The following is a 14,216-nucleotide window of genomic DNA, read 5'->3' on the forward strand; positions in this document are numbered from 1 at the left end:
GTCTTGTAGAAGAAGGTAGAAAGGCCTCTGCAGGCAGGGCAACCTGAATTTGTGTCCTGATTTTTGCTCTTTGATGTGCTAATGTCCCTGAGCACAGCGCTTAACTCCCTAGGGATTTGAGACTCCTTGAGCTTTGAGACTCCTGACTATAAAGTGAGCACAAAATGCTTTCTAAGCCAGTAGGTGCGCGTGCACCTGTAATTCCTGCTATTCAGGAGGCCTAGGCAGGAAAATTGACTTCAGTTTAAGGACTGCGCAACTTAGTGAGACCCTGTCTCAAAAATTTGAAACCCTTCCTCGCAGACTCAATGAGACCATGTCTGTGAGTAGCTTTGCTGATGCACATGAGTCTCACTGTACAGGAGCTTCCGCATGAGGGGCTGGCCCCCCTTCTGTGTGAGAAGCTGACGGGCACTCGGCTGACCAAAGAAGACCTAATGTTGCCATGGCTTGATTAGACACTGCTCCTCCAAGTCCTGCAAATGTCTGAGAAGGATCCCAGCCCTTGCCAAGTTAAAGAAACAATCACCTGGAAAAAAAAAAAAAAAAAAAAAAAAAAAAAGAAACAATCACCTGGAAATAACAAGGGTTTTGTCTAGCTCATCACAGGCCACATGATTTGCAAGATCCAGAGTAAAACTGAAAATGTGGATTCCTTCTTCCAACATGATTAAGAACTCCAAGATTGTGCAGCAGGGTATCAAACATGGGACCCCCCCCCCCCAAGGCTAAGTGAGATTTCATGTAGCAGCCCTGGAGGGGACAGTCTTCAGCGAGGGACAGTTTGTTCTCTCTCGGTGTCTGGCTTCAGTTCTGGCTTCTGTGGACTGAGTTAATCTCCAGGTAAGATCATCTCATTGTTGATCTTCTGGACGTCTTCCTGTCCCCAGGGCAAAAATAGAGGAATATCTGGCCAGAGTGGAAACGGTAACAAAGGAGATAGAAACAACAGGAACCTACCAGCTGACAGGAGATGAGCTCATCTTCGCCACCAAGCTCGCCTGGCGCAATGCCCCTCGCTGCATCGGGAGGATACAGTGGTCCAACCTGCAGGTGAGGGAGCCAAGAAAAAGTGGGTGGCCCTGAGCCCTAAGCAATTGGCCCTGTGGGGTTCACAGACAGAAGCCAAAGCCCTGGGTTTCCAATTTGAGATGGATGTGTAGGGGCTCCTCTGCTAGATGCCTAGAATCTGACTCAGTATCAGGATCTCTTAACTGACCCTTCTGTATTGTGTTAAACTTGGGAGACCAAATGCCACCATAAAGCCAGAGAAGGTCCTTGTTCTTGGTATTGCTGAGGCCGTGGTGCTGCAAGAGAGGCTTTTGGTCTCAAGTATTTGAATTCTTGGCAGCAAGAGAACATTTGATTTATCCCAGCATCCTAGGTCATCATTTTGTTGGAGGATTATTTGCTGTTGGATCATACTGAGAGTCCTTGGGCAGAGAAGGTGACAAGAACAGCCAGGGAAGCCAATCCTGGCTGTGTGACACATACTTATGTTACAAAAGAACCTGACTTGGAATCCTGACTCCTGGTACTTTAAAGTCAAATTTCTTGGGATCTAGGCTTTGCTGGAATCTCCTGAGCAGGTTTATCTGTGCTCCCACAGCAGAACAGAGACAGGCTGAATGTGGCAGCTGTGAGATGGGGCTGTCACTGTTGAGAGGAGAATGACTCCTCCTCCACACTGGTGAGGCTGTTGGTGTGCAGGATACCACTGTCCCCAGAGGCTTCTGATCAGCCACGAAGCCTCTGCCACACAGTCTTTGACCACATGGTCTGGTTGGGTGTGTGCAGGTGTTCGATGCCCGCAGCTGTCACACAGCCCAGGAGATGTTTGAGCACATCTGCAGGCACGTGCGTTACTCTACCAACAACGGCAACATCAGGTGGGTGTACCTTCCCTCACCCCAGAATCTTAGATAAAAGACACAGGTAGGCACAGGGGAGGCAGCCCTGGCTAAAGAGAGAAACCAGGAAGAGAGAAAAAAGAGAAAGACACAGTTCTTCATGAACTTCTAATAGCAAGCTTGCTTCCATGAACCGAGCCTGTGGCAGTGACTGATTTCTGTGGTCCTTTTGACTTGAACTCTTGAGAAAGTTAAATCTTTAAGAAGTAACTACTTCATTGCTTAGTTAGGGCTCTCCACATCTTATGGGGGGAAGACATTAGTGTTCTAGCATATGGCTGTGGTGTAGTATTTTTCTTAGAGATGGGAGACTTGCTGCTTGTCGTGTGTCTTTCCCTCCCACTCTGTCCCCATGGGATTGAACAGATCATTTGTCATTCAGTTATTTATTTTCATGTTCAGCAGCAAGTACTCAGTGCCCACTTGGTGGGGCTTAACCAGGACTAGGCTGGAGGGTGGGGAAAGAAGGGAGGGGAGTGGGATGGATGGATGATGCACCAAGACCCTGTGATGTGCCTCAAACCTGCTAAGAACCTATGATTGGCACTGAGCAAGCACCCAACCAACTCAGCTGTGGGCAGAGAATGTAGTGTGGCAAGGAAAGGGGTGTCAGAGAAAGGGCTGTGTCCCAGAAAGGCCAGCCTTGTGCAGGTCATGGAGGAAGGGCAGGAGCTGACAGGACCAGGTGGCAGCTTGGGTGCAGGAGGCTGGACGTACTTGGGAGGGACGTACTGGCAGCTAGAAGGGTCTCAGAGCCTTTACCAAGGCCAGATCGTCAACAGCACTGTCCTTATTCTGGGGAAGGTCGGCCATCACTGTGTTCCCCCAGCGGACTGATGGGAAGCATGACTTCCGTGTCTGGAATGCCCAGCTCATCCGGTACGCTGGCTACCAGATGCCAGATGGCACCATCCAAGGGGACCCTGCCAACCTGGAGTTCACACAGGTACCCTGGGACCTTTGGGCAGGGAGTCCGGTGGTGGGTGTCAGAGTGGAGCTCTAAGGAGACCAAGTGCCTGGGCCTGCAGGCTCACTGGGTCTGTTTGTTTCTCAGCTGTGCATTGACCTGGGCTGGAAGCCTCGCTATGGCCGCTTTGATGTGCTGCCTCTGATCCTGCAGGCTGATGGCCGTGACCCCGAGCTCTTTGAAATTCCGCCTGATCTTGTGCTTGAGGTGCCCATGGAGCATCCCAAGTAAGTGGCTGAGGGTGAAGGGAGGCAAGTCAGCATGTGTCCCCACTCTGTGCCTCAGTAAAACCGCAGCCATCAGGCCCCTCCTGGGACCTTCCCCAAAGTCTAGTCAGCAGCAGGTGACCCCAGAGGGCTGACATTCAAGGCTCACTTTGCCACTCCTGCATTCTGCCACAATTACATTTTTATCTCTGACTTTGTAGGCTTGTGAGGGTATGGCACAATGATGGTCAGAGAAAACAGAGGCTTAAAGGAATGGGACTTTGATAGCTTGGGAAGCAGAGACTTTAGTAAGCAACCCTTTTATATTGTCAGTCTCAGCTGCCCGGGCTTCTTTTAGCCCTTTGCTAACTGTTTAGTGCTCTTTTTTTGACTGTGGGGGAAATACAGGTTTTTATATAGTGACTTTAAGAGCTGAATTCATTTGGCCCCTGTTCTTGTAACTGCAAACACCCTTCCATATACAAAGACATCTGGCAGACATCAGGTGGAACTCTTCTTGTCCCATGAATCTACTGAGCTGTCCTACTTCATGGACTTTGCACTGGTCCCTCCATGACATGCATTTTCTTCAGAATTCTGCAAGGCTCGTTTCTTCTCGTGTCGCTCCTCTAAGAACACTCTCCCGACCAGCAGGTCTAGAGCCAGCACTCTCAGGTTCAGGCTGTCACTTCTGATTTTTGTTTCCTTACTGATTTGTTTCTTTCTATTTGATCAAGAGACCAGATGTTAATTTCAAGCTGCTTGAAAATAGGGGCCAGGGGATTTAGCTCAGTGGCATAAGCGCCTGCTTAGCAAATGCGAGGTTGTGTTTGATCCCTGTTGCCACAAAAAAAAAAAAAAAAAAAAAAAAAAAAAAAAAAAGAAAATAGGGGTCTCACCTTTCTTGTTTACCAGTATGGCCCACAACCTAGCAAGGTGCCTACAACACAGTGGGTGCTCAGTGGTAAACATTTGTGGAGTAATTGAATGTACAAGTGAATGATGTTATTGTCTTCAAAATAATCCCAAGAATTTAATGCTATTGCCATGATGTTAGGGATACTGAGGTTCAGGGAGGTATAAAGCATCACAAGTTTTCTCTGCTGCTCAGTAATGAGGCAGAACTTAATCCTAGCTTTCTGTCCCTAGAGTCCTTGACTGCTATGTTACGTTAGAGTCTCAGCATTTAACACAGGGCCTGGCTGATGCCTGATGCTTCATATATGTTGGCATGGATATGTGAGGGAATGAAAGCTCAATTTAATGAGTGGCAATTGAGGACAATTGTCTTTAGGGGAATGGCTTAGAGGGCAACTCTTGGAAAGAAATATTTGTGTTGGGCTCTCTTTCTGAAGGTTTTAGTTTTGGGGTGCAAGTGGAGTGGAGAAGACCCCACTTCCAACTGCTCCTACCTCCTACCAGGTATGAGTGGTTCCAGGACCTGGGGTTGAAGTGGTATGCTCTGCCTGCGGTGGCCAACATGCTGCTTGAGGTGGGCGGCCTTGAGTTCCCAGCATGCCCCTTCAATGGCTGGTACATGGGCACGGAGATCGGAGTCCGGGACTTCTGTGATGCCCAGCGCTACAACATCCTGGAGGTTAAGAGGGCTGCCTGGCTAGCCTTGCTGGAGGTGGGGCCCATGGGTAGTTCTCTGAGGCAGCCTCATCCTATTTCTCTGCTCTGCAGGAAGTGGGCAGGAGGATGGGCCTGGAGACGCACACGTTGGCTTCCCTCTGGAAAGACCGTGCCGTCACGGAGATCAATGTTGCTGTGCTGCATAGTTTCCAGGTATGCCAGGTGGTTTGTGGGTCTGAATATGTTTTGGTGAGAAGGGATGGGCCTTGCTACTTGTCTGGTGCTTGGTGTACCCCTTGCAGTGTGTTTCATTTATGCATGCATCAGGCACAGTGTGTGCCAGGAAGCTACCTGGTGCTGGGATACAGGACTAAGAATACCCACGGCCTGCTCTGGCCTCCAAGACCCCTCAGTCTCTGCACTTGAGCACTGAATCCTGTCCTCTCTGTTGCTCACGGCCTCTACTCTTGCAAATCCTCTCTCCTTTGTCTGCATCACCACTGTCTCCCTCTCTGCGGGATCATTCCAATCTGTGTGCACACAGGCTCCTAGCTCCCATGTAAAGAAACTGAATGAAGAGCTCACCAGACAGCTCTTCTTGATCCTCGGGCTTCCCCCAGGGACTAGCTTGGTTTATCTGCTTCTTTTTACAGCAAAAGTTTTGCACACACTCATGACATTTCATTGTCCTTCAGTAGTTCCAGTCTGGCTTTTATCTTCCACTGCTTGGTCATGCTGGAATTCTTGTCATCTTTTCAAATCACCAAAAAGGATTCTTACCTTAGGGCCTTCGTGCTTATTTTTCCCTCTACCTAGAAGCTTCTTTCCACAAACCATGACCAGCTCCTTACCTTCTTGCAGGTCTCAACTGTCTCCTTCTTGGCCCTGCCTGGCCATGCCGTGTAAAAGAATACCCTTGCCCTATCACCAGCCTGTCTCAGTGCCTTAATTCTGCTTTTTCTTCAAAATACTTCATAATACAGTTTCTGGCACCATAGAGGACATCTGCTTCTGTCTGTCTTTGTTGTTTTGTTTTCCCCACTGGAATATAAGCACCACAGGGCTCCCTGAGGCTGCGGTCTTTCATGTTTGCTTCTTAGGTTTAGTAGTCTCTGGCACAGGTAGATGCTAAAAACGTATGTCCTGGATGCATGAGTGAGTGCAAGCCGTGTCTATGGAGCTGTGGTTATAGTGTCCATCTCTTGTGCCCACACACAGCAGGCTGGCTTTTGCTGGGTCTGAGCCTTTCCTCTATCTGCTTTTCCTGTTTGCACTGTTCCTATACTTCCATGCCTTAGGGAGGGAGGCTCCGGATGTGTGAAGTTATTACTTTAGAAGATCAGAACATCTCCACAAAGCTGACAGATTGGCCTCGAGGCTGGAACATGAACAGAGAGTCATTCAGCCATTCAGCAAAGTTTAATTGAGCATTTCCCATGCACTAGGCACTAGATGGGGTAAAAAAAATACTATATGGATGATCATATGTTGTCTCCCATGGCTAAGTCAGCCCACAGGCAAATCCATCCTAGTACTGATGGAAGAAGGGTTCAGAGCTAAGATGGAACAGGAAGAGCACCTGGGCTGGCCCAGATCAGGAAGGGCTGGTGGGGACCATATATCCGGGCTCTCAAAGCTCCCTGTCACTGGCAGGATGCAGATGCATCTTAGAAAATTCACAGTCTCAGCTGTCTCCTGATCACTGCTGGCAAAGTCCCTCTGCTGCTTGAGAGTCTCAAGACTTCCTTGTCACCTCTTCCAAGATAACTTTCAAATGACCTGGCCTTTTTTCCTCATTTGTAAAATGGGGATAATAACAGTACCTCCTATAAGAATTAAATAACAGTTCAATACTTGGGAGAGTAAGGCAGGAGGATCTCAATTTTTAAGCCACTCTGGGCTATGGTGTGAAGTAAGTTTATAAAATTTTCAAAGATGTGGCCCAGGGATGCAGCTCAGTGGCACAGTGCCTGCCTGGCGAGTGTGAGGCCCTGAGTCCCAACACTAACTGACTGCTCTGATCCTTTCCAGCCTTGACTCATAAGCTCCTCCTTTAAGAATGCCCTTGCCAATTTGTACCCCGCTCTCAAAATTTTTCCTCCTTGGATGTTGTCTTATTTTTCTCACATTGCTGGGCCAAAATACCCAAAACCCAAAATTAAGGATGGAAAGATCTATTTAGCTCACAGTTTGTGAAGGTTTCAGTCCATAATTGGCTGACTCCACAATAGGGTGGCATGGTAGGGAGCAACACTTCAAGATGGCAGAAGGCGGCAAAAGCAACAAGAGCAAAAGGTGGGGAAAGCAAGTCACTTTTCTTCCCTTATATTGTAAGCAGGCTCCCTCCCCTCGGGTGGGTGTAATAGTCATGCAATCGCCCTGCCCTCCTCCTGCACAGGGTGAAGATGTTTACAAAGTGAGGACCCTGGTCCCCTGCTGAGTCACTTAAACTTCTCAAGTTGACACAATGTATCAACTATTACACTGTCCCCAAGTCCCTGTGCCTCTCCCATGGCCTCTGTCTGCCACTGGGTCCTCATATCTGTCCTTCTTGAGCTGCACCTGCTTGTCTCCATCCTAGCTCCTGCCAAGCCTCGTGACAAGGACTGACCCCTTCTGTTTCCTCTAGTAGACAATAATCTAATACAGAGTAGGGACCATCTTTTCCCTTGTCATGCCAGGGCCTTGTGTAATGCCTGCCAGATGAGACAATAATAGCAGCTAATATTTATTAAGCATTTACGATGCTTTGCTCATACTAACCTTCCCTATGCTTTCAATAATGTCATGATGTAAGAACAATTAATCTTGTTCTACAGATGAGGAAACTGAGGCTTAGCAAGGTTAAGGAACTAATGGCTTGAGGTCATGTGGCCAATGAGAGGTCAGAGTTTGGATTACTGTGTTTAAAAAGTATCTCAGATTGAGTGGTTGCCCCAGACATTGTGATTATTCACAATGAAGTTGTGGCCATTTTGTTCTTGCCTCTAACTTTACATTAGCATGATCTTGGTGCTTCAGTCCTCTCCACAGTGGTGTCTAGTTTCTTCTTGGCTGAGATGGCATGACCTCAGAGAAGGGATGCCCGGAATTCTCCACCAACACATGGCTGGGGTGACTTTATCTGAAAAAAGTGCTGCTCTTTGAGTGATTCACATCCAGACAGAACTGTTTGCTAGGTGTGTGGGGAGACTGGTGGTCATGAGAAGCTGGATGCTGTCTCAGAGGGTCAGGGGAGGCCACTGTGTGATCCGTAGACTCACCATGGTTATGATGAGGTCTTAGGCCCTTGCAGTCCCTGCCTTTGGGCACACAGTTTCAGCAGGCAAGAAGGGGCCAGGTGACATCACTGACCTTCCCTTGTGCTCTCAGAAGCGTTTCCGCACCTGCTGGCCTAGTCCTCTTCTTCCACCCCGTGTCGACTCCTCTCTTTCCTTCCTCTAATGCAGAAGCAGAACGTGACCATCATGGACCACCACTCTGCAGCGGAGTCCTTCATGAAGCACATGCAGAATGAGTACCGGGCCCGTGGGGGCTGCCCGGCGGACTGGATTTGGCTGGTCCCTCCTATTTCAGGGAGCATCACCCCCGTGTTTCACCAGGAGATGCTGAACTACATCCTGTCCCCATTCTACTACTATCAGGTAAGGAGGGGGTGTTCCTGTGCTGTCCCCCTTGGAGCTCAGGCGTGGAGACTGTGTGTACACCCATGCAAAGATGCCCATGTGCTCCCCTGGGTGGGCAGACAGGAGGAATTCTGGGGACGTGGGCATTGTTAACGCTTTTCAGGCCCCACTCAAGGAGGTGGAATAACCCCTGTCCCTTTTCCCAGGGAGAGACTGAAGGAAATGCCTTTCAGTGTGCCTTTCGTGGCCTGTTATCTGATGGGCTGAAGCCCCCAAGGGTGTCTGTCCATATGTGGACAGACTGTGGCATAGGATAATAGTGAGGTCTGAAGCAGATTGGTCTGTAATTTACTGGCTCTGTGATCATGGATGGGTCCTGTCACCTTCCTGAGCCCTGGTTTTCTCATCTCTAAAAATGGTGGACATTAACTCCATGGTGGGAGGATCTGCCACATAAGCCAGTGTGGGTAACAGTTCACATTTTAACAAGAGGACTTCTGTGAGGTCCAGGAAGGGCTTCCTCATCATGCCCTGGGGATTTGGGCCGGGCAGTGAGATGCACCCTTGTGCTTACTCTTGTGGGGCTCCGGTGAATCGGGTGGCACATCACACCTTCCTTCTGTGCTGCAGGTGGAAGCCTGGAAGACCCATGTGTGGCAGGATGAAACTCGGAGACCCAAAAGACGAGAGATCCCATTCAGAGTCTTGGCAAAGTAAGAGGAGTGGCCAGCACTGGTGTTCACGCTGCAACCTTCCTTCTACCCAGCCTCTGCCCGCAGGCCTGTGGGCAAGGAGCTCAGGGACAGCATATCCTTTGTGGACTTTGGCTTCCAGAGGTCCTGACACCAATTCCTGGGCTACTCCCAGGCATTGTTCCACCCTTCTCTCCCCTTCCTTTTCCAAAGGGACCGAGTAGAGGGTGAAGAGAGGACGAGGGCCAGCTGTCTGGGTGGACAGCTGTTGAGAAGCATAGGTTGCTTTTCCCTCACCTGCCCCACTTCTGGTGTTGTCCCCCTCCCATTCTCCTGGCCCCCTCCTGGAAGCAGACTCAGCAAACGGGATCTGTCTGTATCCCCACAGAGCCACGCTCTTTGCCTCTCTGCTGATGCGCAAGATGATGGCCTCCCGAGTCAGAGCCACAATCCTTTTCGCCACAGAGACCGGAAAATCAGAAGCACTGGCCCAGGACCTAGGGGCCTTGTTCAGTTGTGCTTTCAACCCCAAGGTACCCTGTCTGCTGGGTGGGTGTCTGGGTTGGATATGGAGGGCCCGGGTAAGAGCTGAGGGCTGATGGCCACCTTGGTGTCATCTCAGGTTCTCTGCATGGATCAGTACCAGCTGAGTAGCCTGGAGGAGGAGAAGCTCCTGCTGGTGGTGACCAGCACGTTCGGGAACGGAGACTGCCCTGGCAATGGAGAGGTGAGGACCCAAGGATCAGCTGCAGGGTGATGGGGCCTGGGAGAACCCAAGAGACTGTCGTAGGGATTCAGTGTGAACTCAAGAGGGCATTTGCGACAGAGTGCACAGGTCACCTTTTTTATGGCATAATGTATTTCTGTGAATTGATCAGGTTTTTTTAAATTAGAAAAAAATATTTCAAGGCGTCTGGTATCACTCTTGCACAGGAAAAGCCAGCAAAAAGTAAACTTAGTGAACTTGGAATAAAGCCATTGGATGTTAGCTTTTAGATTTATCTGCTTAGCCCAGGTCTGCTCTCTCTGGCTCTTTAAAAAGATTAACAGACAACTATGAGAGAAGTGCAAAGGCTCTGTTAGCACCAATTTGAGATTGCCTCTCTAGTGCTCAGAAGGATGATCATGTAGTCAAAGAGGAAATCACTAAAAAATTAATTGCCAAAATAAGAGTAATTTCCCATAATATAATTTGATGCTGTTTCTGCTGGATTGTGCGTCACCTAAAGCTATCTTGGCTTCTTGAAAAGTGAGGTTTATTCTAGAGAATGTGAGACCAATTCTTGTTGCTTTTAACAGGTTCCAAACAGGAGACCCTCTGAGGGTGCTTTGTGTTAAGTTGGGTTTGGCTCTACTAGGGGTGACGGGTGGGAGGCCAGGCTGGTAAGAGATCTCAGAACCCCCATACAGGAGCAGAGCCCACACTAGTCCCTAAGGTTCAGTTGGCTTGGGTGACAAGCTGAACTCATCAGCTGAGCCCTGGCCAGGTGGCACAGGTAAACCAGCCTCCACTGCAGATCTGAGCCTTCTCGTAATAGATGGGGCCAGTGTTTAAAGGCACTACCAGGAAGAAAGCCAAAGCAGCACGTTTGTAAATTGTGGCCTGAGAACTCTGGCTCCCTTCTCTTTCTAGACACTGAAGAAATCCCTCTTCGTGCTGAAAAAGCTCACCAATACCTTCAGGTAACCCCCACCTCCCCTGCACACATAGTCTCACCAAATCTGGGCTTGGAGAATGGAGTTGGTGTGCAGGACCCTTCTTGAAGATGTCCAGGTGCAGAAGAGGCCCCTGGGCAGAGGCTTTGTCCTATGAGTACGTTGAGAATTTCAGAAGCCAAAGTCTCTCTCAGAATCACATTATAGTCGTGGGAGTTGGGGCTGGAGGCTAGGGGCCCAGGAGGACCAGTGAGGGTGTGGCCCAGCAGGTGGGGGGATATCCCGAGGCTGGCTTTGCAGGCTGTTTTGGTGCTGTTTGCTTGTGACATGAGTCTCCATGTGCATGTCCTCCTCCGCAGGTATGCTGTGTTTGGCCTTGGCTCCAGTATGTATCCTCGCTTCTGTGCCTTTGCTCATGACATCGACATAAAGTTATCCCAACTGGGGGCCTCTCAGCTCACCCCAGTGGGGGAAGGGGACGAACTCAGCGGGCAGGAGGACGCCTTCTGCACCTGGGCTGTGCAAACCTTCCAGGTCAGTTTCCAGTTAGAGAGGCCCACAGCACTGATGACCTCTAACCCAAGTGGCATGACCTCTAACCCTGTCTGTGGATACTATCCCAGGCATGGCCCATGGCTGGAGGCCCGGGGGGCTCAGATCCAAACTGTTCTTCCTAATACGTGGGGTCGTTTCAGCCTGGAAAAGGTCACAGAGAAGCCTCCCTGCCCTCAGGGAGTTTCTGGCTCAAGATCTTTTCCCGTGGATATCTAGGTCACTTCTTCCAACCATGTCTCACTGGCCTCCCAGCCATAGGGAGTGAGGGACGGGATTGCACAGTTGAGTTCCTTGCGTCAGTTTGTTGCCTGGGTCTTGACCTTGCTAACTCAGGAATTTAGGAGTGAAACAAAGAGTTTCATTCAGTGACAGGAGCAGCAGGCCGAGTCCAGTGGACATGATTCCAAAGCCGAGGCCGCCTTTGTGTGATTCTGTATCAGGGCAGGAAAGCGGTCACACCTCCCTTGCCATGTGGGCTGGAAGATAATATAAGATGATGTCAGTATTGGTATGCACTGTGTGCCAAGTCTGAGCCCTTGCAGTGGCCACATCCAGGAGTGCTTGAAGCACCCAGTCTCCAGCTCCACACTTGTGCAGGGTGAGGGTCTAGAGGCTGTTAAGCTTAGTGGCCATGACGACGAGGCCCTGAGCGCCAGGCTCTTCACCCTCCAGGCAGCCTGTGCCGCATTCGATGTTCGAGGCAGACACCACATCACCATCCCCAAGCGCTACACCTCCAGCGTGACCTGGGAGCCATACCACTACAGGCTGGTGCAGGATTCGCAGCCTTTGGACCTCAACAAAGGTACCCACTTCTCTGTTTGCCCTTCCTGCCTGCCTGGGATTTTGGCTCTGAGCCTCTAGCCCATGGTCAAGGGGAGCATTGGGCCCCTGGGAACAGAGAGGGCTGGCTGGAGCTTCAGGGGTGTCTCTGTCTCTCTCAATGCATTCCTGAGCCTGCTGGGAACAAGACTCTGGCTCTGAGAGAGGCTAGTTCAGGAGGAAGTGGGGTTTGGGCATGGAGAGTGGAGGGAACCAGTGCCAGCAGAGGTGGACTGAGCCAGGCACTGTGCTGGCCACCTGGGCTAACTGAGCCCTGCCACTCAGCCTGTGAGAAAGAGACAGAGGAGGAAACTGAAGTTCAAGGAGGTTAAGCGGCTTGAGGGCATGGCCAGTTGGGAGCCTTGCCCAGCCTTCCGGTGTCATGAAGAGGCTTCCCAGAGGCAGTAGTAGCCTGCGGTCAGTGCCTTGGCTCTGCACCTGTTCCCCATGTGCCCTGTGCCTGGAGGACAGAAACCCTGCAGGTTTCTGCATGTTTAGGATATGCCCAGCTTCCAGTTTGCCCTCCCAGGATCCCTTTCTATATTTTGGCATCTATTTCCTGACACCTAGCAGTAGCATAATCTTTTCTTTTTGAGATACAATTTCATTATATAGCTCAACTCTTTATGTAGCCTGGACTGGCCTTGAAGTTTTGATCTTCATTTCTCAGCCTCCTGAGTGCTGGGATTGCAGGCAGGCACCACTATGCCTAGCTCTAGACCAAGCTTCTTTTTTATTATTTAGAAATGGGGAAAAAGGAAGGAAAACCCTGACCAACAAGCACTTCAGCAGGTCACCCCAGGGTAGTGTGCAGCAATAATGTTGCCCCGCCAGTGCTCAGGGGACCCCCTGCCACATCCAGCTCTGTCTCCACAGCCCTCAGTAGGATGCATGCCACGGATGTGTTCACCATGCGACTCAAGTCCCAGAAGAATCTGCAGAGTCCAAAATCCAGGTGAGCTGGAGCTCAGGGCTTCTTAGAGTACCACCTAGGTCTTATTTTTTTGGAAGAATTTATTTTAATGAAGGAAAGACCGGCGCAAGTCAGTCTTGAAGAGAAAGAAGCATCCTCTGGTTAGCAGTGATGAACCTGCAGGACTGGTTCATCTGCTAACCCTCGGCCACCTGGGCCTTTGTGTTGGGTCCTCCTTGAGAATCCAGTTGTCCAGTTCAGGAAGTGGGCACCTGTTTCACCTCTGCTCTGCTCCCATGAGAATTCTCATTGAAAGGAGAGGCCCAGAAGCAATTGAGCAATTGAGTCTTAAGAGCTTTTATGAAAAGTTTTGGCAGGGAAGAATGTTTCCCAGCCAGGTGGATCAGGGTTGTGATCATATAGAGGTTTATCTGTGGCACACTCCCATGTTAGGAAAACTGGCCTTTGTTCTGAGAACAGGATCTGCATTAGAGATAAGGAAAGGATTTTCCTGGTGTCCCTGTACCTCTGAGTGTGAAGCTTTCTTCAGGGAAACTCTACGGCTGGGCCCTTGGTGGCTCAGAGGGCTACCAGGGAGGAGTGTGGCCCACCTTCTCCCTGAGGGGAAGCTGCGGGACTCTGAGTGTTCCTGTTTGAGAGCATACCTTATCCCCAACTCAAGGTGGTGAGCTGGGCTCAAGGAATCAGTCAAAAGGTCACAGAAGTACACATTTCCTGGAAAAGTTAGCCTGGCCATCAGGGAACTTGGAGGAAAACCTGGTGGTCACAAGGGGCTTCTTCCTTCCACAGTCGCACTACCCTCCTGGTGGAACTTTCCTGTGATGACAGCCGAAGCCTGGCTTACCTGCCCGGGGAGCACCTTGGGGTTTTCCCGTGCAACCAGCCAGCCCTGGTCCAAGGCATCTTGGAGCGTGTGGTGGACAACCCTGGACCCCACCACACCGTGTGCCTTGAGGTCCTGGATGACAGTGGTGAGCTCCTTGGCCCGGGAGTGCAGCCGGGGGACTGGCACCCTTCACTGCCCGATTCAGCTGCCCCTTCCCAACCCATGGGAACAGCTTCCTGCTGTAGTTTCCTCACTGACTCCTACATACAGAGGCCAAAATGGAAACGCTGGGGGTCAGAGAAGCAAAACCTAGCACTACACACACCCCTTAACTGCCAGATCAGGAGAGAGTTAGGGAGCCTTAGATGTTAGAAAGTTAGAGATGTCCTTGTGACCATAGGGATACAGATGTGGTTTGTTAGGCTTCTGGACCAGATGAAATAACAC

At 50.3% G+C, this 14,216-nt stretch overlaps 1 protein-coding gene across 4 annotated transcripts in view; it reads left to right on the top strand.

The window, feature by feature from the left end:
* The window catches only part of Nos2 (nitric oxide synthase 2), a 35,662-nt gene that overhangs the window by 14,170 nt on the left and 7,276 nt on the right, over positions 1–14,216 (top strand). For all 4 annotated transcript variants that reach the window (XM_063249517.1, NM_001172984.1, XM_013151991.3 and 1 more), the window contains 15 exon segments: positions 891–1,053; positions 1,798–1,889; positions 2,715–2,856; positions 2,965–3,104; positions 4,506–4,680; positions 4,770–4,871; positions 8,108–8,302; positions 8,915–8,997; positions 9,365–9,509; positions 9,599–9,703; positions 10,610–10,659; positions 10,992–11,166; positions 11,860–11,992; positions 12,886–12,964; positions 13,733–13,914. In XM_063249517.1, coding sequence (XP_063105587.1) covers positions 891–1,053; positions 1,798–1,889; positions 2,715–2,856; positions 2,965–3,104; positions 4,506–4,680; positions 4,770–4,871; positions 8,108–8,302; positions 8,915–8,997; positions 9,365–9,509; positions 9,599–9,703; positions 10,610–10,659; positions 10,992–11,166; positions 11,860–11,992; positions 12,886–12,964; positions 13,733–13,914 — 1,961 coding nt within the window.

This window comes from Cavia porcellus, unplaced genomic scaffold (genome assembly GCF_034190915.1).
Source record: "Cavia porcellus strain 051 isolate PalLab524CR breed Dunkin Hartley unplaced genomic scaffold, mCavPor4.1 scaffold_6, whole genome shotgun sequence".
Lineage (NCBI taxonomy): Eukaryota > Metazoa > Chordata > Mammalia > Rodentia > Caviidae > Cavia > Cavia porcellus.